At 49.0% G+C, this 9,241-nt stretch overlaps 4 protein-coding genes across 4 annotated transcripts; all 4 read left to right on the top strand.

The window, feature by feature from the left end:
- Positions 1-882: 882 nt before the first annotated feature.
- Positions 883-1,590, top strand: FTJAE_13822 (uncharacterized protein; the record flags this gene model as incomplete). Its single annotated transcript, XM_037347002.1, has 1 exon — positions 883-1,590. One exon carries the CDS (start codon positions 883-885, stop codon positions 1,588-1,590), a length of 708 nt encoding a protein of 235 aa, XP_037199160.1.
- Positions 1,591-1,995: 405 nt separating this feature from the next.
- Positions 1,996-2,708, top strand: FTJAE_13821 (uncharacterized protein; the record flags this gene model as incomplete). Its single annotated transcript, XM_037347001.1, has 2 exons — positions 1,996-2,205; positions 2,253-2,708. The coding sequence occupies 2 exons, from the start codon at positions 1,996-1,998 to the stop codon at positions 2,706-2,708; spliced, it is 666 nt and encodes a 221-aa protein (XP_037199159.1).
- Positions 2,709-3,350: 642 nt separating this feature from the next.
- FTJAE_13820 (transcriptional regulatory) lies at positions 3,351-7,755 on the top strand (the record flags this gene model as incomplete). The annotated part of the gene is made up of 10 exons (XM_037347000.1): positions 3,351-3,611; positions 3,656-3,872; positions 3,921-4,312; positions 4,359-4,945; positions 5,369-5,846; positions 5,892-6,096; positions 6,143-6,174; positions 6,221-7,487; positions 7,535-7,632; positions 7,687-7,755. 10 exons carry the CDS (start codon positions 3,351-3,353, stop codon positions 7,753-7,755), a joined length of 3,606 nt encoding a protein of 1,201 aa, XP_037199158.1.
- Positions 7,756-7,968: 213 nt separating this feature from the next.
- On the top strand, positions 7,969-8,658 carry FTJAE_13819 (phosphoglycolate phosphatase; the record flags this gene model as incomplete). The annotated part of the gene is made up of 1 exon (XM_037346998.1): positions 7,969-8,658. One exon carries the CDS (start codon positions 7,969-7,971, stop codon positions 8,656-8,658), a length of 690 nt encoding a protein of 229 aa, XP_037199157.1.
- Between the last annotated feature and the right edge of the window lie 583 nt (positions 8,659-9,241).

The following is a 9,241-nucleotide window of genomic DNA, read 5'->3' as shown; positions in this document are numbered from 1 at the left end:
AGCTAGCAAATCAGCCGTCGGCGCCAAAGCTACGGAAACATGTGAGACCTGCGATAACTGGACTGATTTGTTGTTGGAATGGACTGGATTCATAGAGAAGCCGAAGAAGGGTGGGAAAGCCTCTCCATCGGACGCGCGAGCGGCCTAGGCTGAGAGCTCGAATGGACATGGGCCTCGTTGAGCCGATGAGAGGTTCGTTTGCAGATGGAGGCTGGAGGAAGAGGAAGCTTAAAATGAAACATGGGCAAGATGAGGAGTATCAATGGAGAGCTGAGCTAGAGTCGACCGAGCGTATTAGTCAAGGATCTCTAGGACGGCCAAAAAGAGTGTCAACTAATATTTTGGACTGGTTGTCCAAGTTGATTTGTTACCCCAGATCTGCAAACATGTATCCCGTATCACCGATAATGTACTGTGGCCTGTGATCACCCCTGGCCAATACTTAGGATGGCCCTGGATACCTTTTGGCTACAATACCCCTCCTAATGGGACTATTGCATGATGTATTTATCAGCTAGCTTTGCTGCTTATTTACCATGAGTAATGCGTTTCGGACGAACTGCTGCCCCTAGTCGAGCTGGATGTTCCTGATTCGACAAGCTAGCGACTGCCTACGATCCATAACTTAACCGAATATCCATATGCACTCTTGGAAGCCCGGGTTGCTACAAGCTCCGACCGAAGAGATGCTTAAGTCCGATCATGGATAACGCCGCCCCAGAATCTGTCGATATAAGTGCAACGAACACGTAAAAGCTTCGACACGTCAGGCAGATAAAAGTCGGTATAATTCCATAAGTCGCAATGTCGTTAATACTTAAGAACATCATGCCCTAAGCTCTCGGCTGTCGAGATCACATCCACGACGACAGCAAGCCCGCCATGCCTTCCGAACAAACCTTCCAGCGCCATGAGATCCAATCAGCTCGCAATGCTGTAGCTGAAACCATTCTAGACAGACACAGTACTCGCGCATTCTGTACCGGTCAAGAAGTTCCGATGTCTATCATTGAGGATTGCTTCAGCGTCGCCCAGCATGCCCCATCTTCGACGAACATCCAGCCTTGGAGAGTGACCGTCGCATCTGGTGAGCCACTGAAGCACTTGTCTGCTGCGCTCGTTACGGCATTTGAAAATAAAGAAGAACTCAAGATTGATGCCATTCCCGAGACATATAATCACTATCGCTCGGAGCTGGGCCATCACGTCTATGGACCAAATGGGTACAACATTGCCCGCGGAGATACAGAGGCGATGACCAAAACTCTCATCGACAACTTTAATTTCTACAACGCGCCAGTAGTCGCAGTTATCTCCATCGACAAGGCCCTGAACAAAGGCGATGTTCTGTCAGTGGGCATTTATCTGCAGACACTTCTTTTGCTGTTGACGGAGAAGGGATTGGGCACGCAAGTATCTGCTGCGCCAACTGGATACCCGGACATCATCAGGAGGGAGCTGGGTATTGATGAGAACTTGGATATTCTTTGCACTGTTGGAATTGGATTTGAGAATAAGTCGCAGCATATCAATTCGCTGAAGATGCCAAGGGATGACTGGAAGCAGAGTGTCAGATTTGTGATTGACTAGCGGAGTCTAGTGGCGCTCGGTTAGTGGTGTTATGCTTGTTTCTTAGCGCTTTTAGCAGTAAATGGCCTGGAGTATTATTGAGTGCTGTTATAGTGTCGATTTCTGGCGCTTCTCCCCATTTGTTGTTTGTACAGACTTCGTATTCTTAATGCATTCAGTCTTGGACCCTTGGGAAAGTTGATCATGACAAACCCCCTCTCTTTTCTGCTGATCTTCCGAATTCAAGACAAAGATTCTTGGCACTGACCGGAGCAGTGACATAAACTCGCTAGTGCTGACGTCAGAAACAATTGATGTTTTGGCGATAATGATAGCCACGGAAAACGAGGCACATAACAGCCCCGCATCTTCCAGTTCAGAAAGGGGCAAAGTTAGGTAGCTTTGCAGGTTCTCAAAAGATTCAAGATGAACAGCTCGTGCGAGATCCCTCGAGGGAAGGAAATTTCCAACAGCCAAGTCAACGATGACTTGCCGACTGCAGAGGCACTCAAGATCGCTGATGGAATTGAGGTCCTCGATGGCAAGGGACAGAAGCATACCTTCAAGAGCATCTACAGTGGACCTGGACTACCCCGTCGAGTTCTCGTTGTCTTTGTTCGCCATTTCTTCTGTTGCGTATGTATGGTCCCTGCCCATGGCTTAAACCCAGCTAACACCATCAGTCATGCGTGAGCTACACCAGCTTTCTTGCCAAAAACGCGACCCCAGAAAAGCTCCAAGAGATAAACACCGAAATCGTAATAATAGGTCACGGCGATCCCAGAACAGTCGACATGTATCGCATAGACACAGGCTGCGAGTTCCCCATCTACACTGATCCATCTGAAGAGCTTTACAAAACGCTCGGCATGATTCGGACGTGGGAAGAAGGACCTCCGAATAAGTATATACCCATCTCGCCTTTTTGGAATGCGTGGATGTCCATGAAGAATGCGTTTTGGAAGTTACTGGAGGGGTATCCTGTGTGGAACTGGGGTACCACGAATCAACAGGGCGGAGAGTTCTTGTTTGTTGGGGAGGGAGATGATAAGAAGGTGACTTGGTGTCATCGGATGAGGAATTCGAGAGATCACACGGATACTGATGAGATTTTGGAGGTATTGGGGCTCAGCAAGTGAGGATGAATTGAGGATACTCGGGTGTTGAGCAAGGGTTGACGCTTCTTGTACAGCAGAGGACACAAGATACCCACCATGGAGAACAATTATAAAGTCGAAGCAAGTGTCGTGTTGATCAATGAGTCTGTAAGCTGCCCTATCGACGTGTGGAGTTGGTTGCTTGATCAACACGACACATGAATGTCAGATGGTGATTCCCATAGGGTGTCTTCGCTGGCATTTCGCCTCTAACGGACGTTCAGTCAATCAAGAGTTGGAAAAAGGACGTTGTAGTTGACTACAGATATCTCGATTTATTTATTACATTTGAGAGAATATATCCAAACTTGGTTGACTAAACGTCTTTCTCTCAGACCGATCGGGTCTTTGTCAAATGTTCGCCCAGCACAAGCTTGCTAAGCGGAGCGGAACAACGCTGCAGAACACCACCTCGGACAGACTCTCATTGCCCGAGATCAAAGAGTATTGGCTGACATCCAGAAATACATCATCGGACTTAAGGGCGCCGATCTCATGAGTAATACGGCAAACGCCGAATACGCTCGAAGGATGAGGTGGGGACTGAAGATGACATTTAAATGCTGACCGACTTCTTCCAACCATTTACATCCGTAAACAACTTACTTGCGTTGATACGCAGCCATGGAGTTTATTGCCGCAGGTGTATCCTGGGCGCTGGGTAAGGCCCCCTCGCCGCAGAAGATTCTGGGTCGTCTTGGTCTCGCATCACTGGTTAAGCAGAATTCATGGCCTGAATTATCCGCAAGGCTTTCACCTCAAGCATCGATCGTATTGCCCGATGACTCGGCATTTGGTGGTCTTGTTAGTAGATGGCGGGATTGGCATGGGCCCCAGCCTGGAGCAGTCGTGAGAACTTTCTCAGAGAGTGACGTGCAAGAAACTGTAAGTGATGGCCATGGGACGAGAATCCTGCTGACACGTTGTAGATAAGATACGCGAACCAGCATGGTATCCCGTTTCTTGCTAGATCGGGTGGCCATGGAGCGACCGAAGCACTGCAGTTGGCCAAGGATGTTATTGTGGTGGACCTGCGAGACCAAAATGATGTCGAGATTGCGGAGGATGGGAAATCTGCGAGGATTGGTGGAGGCGCGAGTGTGAAGAAGGTTGTAAATGAGCTTTGGGCAGTTGGAAAGCAAACAGGTAGCTCAACCACTATAGACGAAGTCCCCGTGCTAACATGATCTTCAGTCACCGGCATCTGTGAGTGCGTCGGTGTCTCGGCGCCCGTTCTCGGAGGCGGCCATGGTTGGTTACAAGGCCAATACGGTCTTGCATCAGACCAGGTCATTTCTGCACGAGTTGTGCTCCCCAACGGGGACGCAGTGACGGCTTCCGAGGAGTCAAACCCTGACTTGTTCTGGGCTTTTCGCGGAGCAGGACATAACTTTGGCATTGTGACCGAATGGCAGTACCGAATCTACGACATCAACAACCCCAAGTGGTCTTACGAGATCTTCATCTTCCTTGGAGATAAACTGGAGGATGTTCTGGAGTTGACGAATAAAATGATGAAGACCCAGCCGCCGTATTTGACGCACTGGATTTACATCGTCAACATTCCTGAGATTGATCGTGACAAGGTGAGTATCCTTTCTCAAGATGTAAGGGTTGGCTAATAATTTGTAGCCAATTATCTGGTACGCTGTCATCTCAGATGGCGCAGCCCAAGAAGCGCGAGACTATGCAAAACCACTTCACGAACTTGGCCCCATCAACGTCAACGCTGGCGAAGCTTCAATGCCTGAGTTAGCCGCCATCACGCTTATGAGCGACGATAGCGTCGGATGCGCAAAAGGCTTCACCGGCCTCCGATACCCAATCGGCCTCAAGACCTACGATCTCTTGGCCGTACGAAAGGTCTTCAACGAGATCGCCGATATGTCGAAACGTGTTCCCGAGTTCGCTGGTTCATTCTTCCTTCTTGAAGGGTATTCCACCCACGGCGTCAAGGCAATTGATGCAAAGAATTCTGCTTTTCCCCACCGCGATGATGAGATTCTCGTCACTCCTTACATTCTTTACAAGCCCAATACGACACTGGATGGGCTTGCGCAGGAGCATGGTGAGAAATTGAGGAAGCATTTGCTAAAGGCCAGTGGAGACCCAGAGCATCTACGCGCATACGTCAACTACGCTCACGGCTTCGAGTCTCTTGAGGAAATGTACGGCCACGAGCCCTGGAGGATCGAAAGGCTCAAGGCCCTCAAAAAGAAGTGGGATCCCGAGAACAGGATGAGATTTTACGCCCCCATCGTCTAAGCAAGGCATTCTCAGCCCTAAAGGCCCAGAGTCAGCCCTACGTTGGGACCCTAGTAAATCTCACCCGGTCTCACCGAATGGAACAGCGGGACCGCGAATTACAGGACAATAACGCACGCAGATCAATAGCCAAGACTGCAAGATAGAGAATCACAAGCTCTTGTGCATGATAATCATCGTCGAAAAGAGTAGCCAGTTCGTGAGGCATTCACGTGACGTAAGCATCCGCGTGTCCTTAACGCTCCAGACGCTAAGCAATCTAAGCTTAAATTATGATCTTACTGTATTACTCATTTTCTGATTCTTCGTAAATTAGATTCCTCAATCTGTATACTCAGTACTTGACCGTTACGGTAGAAGTGAAGATGCAACAACAGCCTCTTCGAGCAACGTTATCGTGCAGTTCCTGTCGACAACGAAAGTACGCCGTCTATTCTTGGCACCGATGACGATGCTGACGAGATACCCAGACTGAAATGTGATCGCGATGAGCCATGTAGCAATTGTGTTGCGAGAAATGTCTCGTGTCAATATGCGCCATGGCCACGAGGTCGTGTTGCTGCTCAGAGAAGAGATAGCAGGCAGAATGATCTGAGTGACCGCGTCCGCCATCTTGAGCAACTTCTCGGCTCTATTGTTCAACAGCTTCCAGCTCAGCAGGGGACGTCCAATGGATCACCCAGTATCAAGAGCCCGACTAGTACTTATGTTGCCACATCTCATGTTACAGGGTCCCAGCAAGGATCTCATCACTCTTCTCAGGAAGGCTCTGAGGTCAAGCCTGGTAGGATGATGGCGAATCCGAATGAGACGATCTATGTTTCTAGCAGTCACTGGTCTGCTATTTGCCACGAGGTAGGTAAACTACTGGTGATCGGAACTATCCTAACGATAAACCAGGTTGAGCATATTCGCGAGCATCTGGACGAAAGCCACGAAGCGAGTGATCTGGGCATTGTCGATCAAGCCCAAAGTCAAGTACCGCTACTTCTGGGGCCCGGAAGAGTCGCCCCGAGCCTTGAAGATATCCTCGCGGATGTCCCTCCGAAGCACATCACGGATAGACTTGTATCCCGGTATTTCACCTCGACTCAGCCATCCATCTGTACGTCCAACTCTTGATTTACAGTACTACCACTGATGTTTCAAAGTGATCACCCATTCGGGAGAGTTTGAAGGCGAGGTGAGTTTCGTTACCAGCCGACTATTGGCCTCACTCACTGTCATAGTACAAACGCTTCTGGAATGACCCCCATTCCGTGTCTGTTCAGTGGGTTGGGATGCTCTTCGGAATTCTGGCCACTGGAACTTTCTTGTACATCCGATCACAGGATGAGCTCCCGGGAGGAATGGGTTCGCCTCTTGAGGTCGCAGAGTCCTTTCAGCAAAGATGTACCGACTGTCTTATTCTTTCCAAATACTCCACAGCGCCGGGTAAGTATACTCTAGAGACTCTGCTTTTCAATATCCACGGTGAATTCGTGCGCCGTCGAGACGCTCATCTCGGTGTGTGGATCCTTACCGGTATTGCCATTCGTTTGGCGATGCGAATGGGATACCATCGTGATCCCGATAACTATCCTCGGATTTCACCATTCCATGGCGAGATGAGGCGTCGTGTATGGGGTGTTCTCCAACAACTTGACATTCTGACTTCTTGTCAACTGGGCTTACCGTCGCTTATCCAGGAGTCCCAGTGCGATACCCGTCTCCCCCGAAACATCAACGATGAAGACTTTGGTCCTGAGTGTACGCAGCTTCCTCCACCAAGGCCTGAGACAGAAGGTACTGGCGTTCTATACACCCGTGTCAAAGTCAAGATGATGACCATCTTTCGAACGATCTTCAACCAGGTCTCACTTGGCAAGACGGAAGACTACAACGAGATCATGGCTCTCGATCAGAAGCTTCATCAAGTGCATCAGTCCATGCCCACTTGCTATAAGATAGCCAAGTTGGAAGATTGCTTCATGGTCCCGCCGTATCTCCTCATTCGGCGATACAACCTTGAGCTTCTCTTCCAAAAGGCTAGGTGTACACTGCATCGCCATCACATGACGAAGGCATACCATGATCCCAAGTACAACTACTCCAGAGCAGCTTGCGTTGACTCAGCTATGACAGTTCTTGGACATCAAGCTAGCATCCTGAAGGAGGTCCAAGTCGGTGGACTGCTGTATAATGATAGGTGGTTCCTCACATCTCTCGAGAGACATGACTTCTCGCTGGCGTCCATGGTCGTCTGCGTTGAACTTGGCATGCCACCCGAGCAGCAGAACCCAGAGCTCGTGGGGTATACTCGAGAGAGTATGATCGACGCTCTCAAAACCTCGCAGGCATTTTGGGCAGCTATCAAGGCGGTCTCTGTTGAGGCAAAGCAAGCGTATGATATGCTGACGGTGATGTTGAAAGCTGTTACGACTGGTTCAAAGGATGAGTCAATGCCACCAGCTGTAAACCAAGAAAATGCCCCAGCATACAATGGCAACGGCAATGGTAAGACTGATGCTAGATCCCATGTGATTGGAGACTGACAAGGATAGGGCACATGAACGGGCAAGCTAACACGAGCGAGACTCCTTTCTCGACAGAATTTCAGGGCATTGAGGCCATGCTGAACAGTTCAGATGGTGTAGACTGGGTATGTTGCCTTATAACGAGACTCCGTTCAAAGCTTACGAATTTGACTTTCCAGGATATGTGGGAATCACTGGTTCACATGCCTGAAGACTTCTCCCAATATGAAATGCCAGAGGAACTCTGAAACAAATGCGAAGGCTATGTTGTATATGACCAAGAAGACGAGCGGCGCTGCATTTGTTGCTGACAGATGACGCAGCGTGATGGTTAGCGGGGTTTGGTGTAGCCTGAATAAAATTTCTCATGCATCTGTGAACTTCACTCCATTAATTCTCGTGCCACGCTCACCATCTACTCAAACTATTAATTTTCTCTCACAAACTCTGAACTCGCCAGCATGCCTGCTCAATTAGTCATCTTCGATTTTGACGGGACTCTTTTCGACACCCATCAAGCCATCTCTCACAGCATTAAGCTCACGTTCGACTCACTCCTCCCAGCTTCAGCTCCAGCAGAGTCTGAAGTGCAGAAGTTGATCGGTTCTGGATTGGGTCTGAAGGAGGTTCTCCAAGCGCTTCATAATTCTCCCGACTCTTTCGACGAGGGTGAATGGACGTCTACGTACCGTCGCTTCTACAACGATGAGGGACAGAAGCTTGTATCCGCGTTTCCTGGCGCCAAGGGACTTTTGATCAAGTTGAATGAAGAAAAGGTTCCTGTCGCTATTGTCAGTAATAAAGGTGTAGCCGCGGTTGAGACGGCTCTCAAGAACAACGGCATTGATACCATCCCCGGAGACTTGATCGTGGGAGACAATACACCCGGCGCAACGCGGAAGCCGGACACTGGAAGCTTCGAGAAAGTTCTACTACCGGCCCTGAAAGCTCGTGGATTTGCCCACTTGGACGCCTCCAGAACCTTAGTCGTTGGGGACACGGAGGCGGATGTCAAATTTGCTGCTAACCTTGGATCAAAGTCTGTTTGGTGCAGATATGGATATGGTGAACGCAGCTTATGCGAGAAGCTGGAGCCGCATTTCACAGTCGATTCATTGGAAGAGGTAGCTGGAATTATTGACGGCATATGATTGACCAAAACTTCATCTTGATGAGGGGATGCACGGGACATGAGATGTAGCTCCCACTTAGAGGTCATTATCGATCTTGGAGTCCCTGGCTGGTGACGAATCCTGTGTTGAAGGCTTAAAGGTGGCTTGGACATCAACTCTGTTATTTGCCGTTGAGGTCTCTTATCGAGAGATTAAAGCCGCGACGTAGTTCGGAATCAATAGAACAAAGCCAAGCGTGGGGCATGCAAATTTATTTTACTAGAAAGGCTAATTAAACAACTCAAGATGCTAATTGTGGATATTTATCTATGGTCTGGTGCTCAGTTCAACTTCATTGCTTACAATGCAAGTCACAAGCGATCTACCGGGCAGCCCTATGCACGCATCTTCACTCAAAGGACAAGATGAGTAACGATTAGAGTAATCACCAAGAGTTTGAATGTGAATGCATACGATATGTCAGGGAGACATGTCTAGGCAAAGTAATGAGATATTGCATTTAAACAAAGCCTTTGGATGTAATACTACACTTGATGGATAAGGTCCCTCGATTGAGGTCTACAGCTCCATATCAGTATTTGGAAACCACTTTCCAGGCGCC

The sequence above is a fragment of the Fusarium tjaetaba genome (assembly GCF_013396195.1).
Source record: "Fusarium tjaetaba strain NRRL 66243 chromosome Unknown NRRL66243_c0000483, whole genome shotgun sequence".
NCBI classification, from domain to species: Eukaryota; Fungi; Ascomycota; class Sordariomycetes; order Hypocreales; family Nectriaceae; genus Fusarium; species Fusarium tjaetaba.
This window is presented reverse-complemented; position numbering and strand designations above follow the sequence as displayed.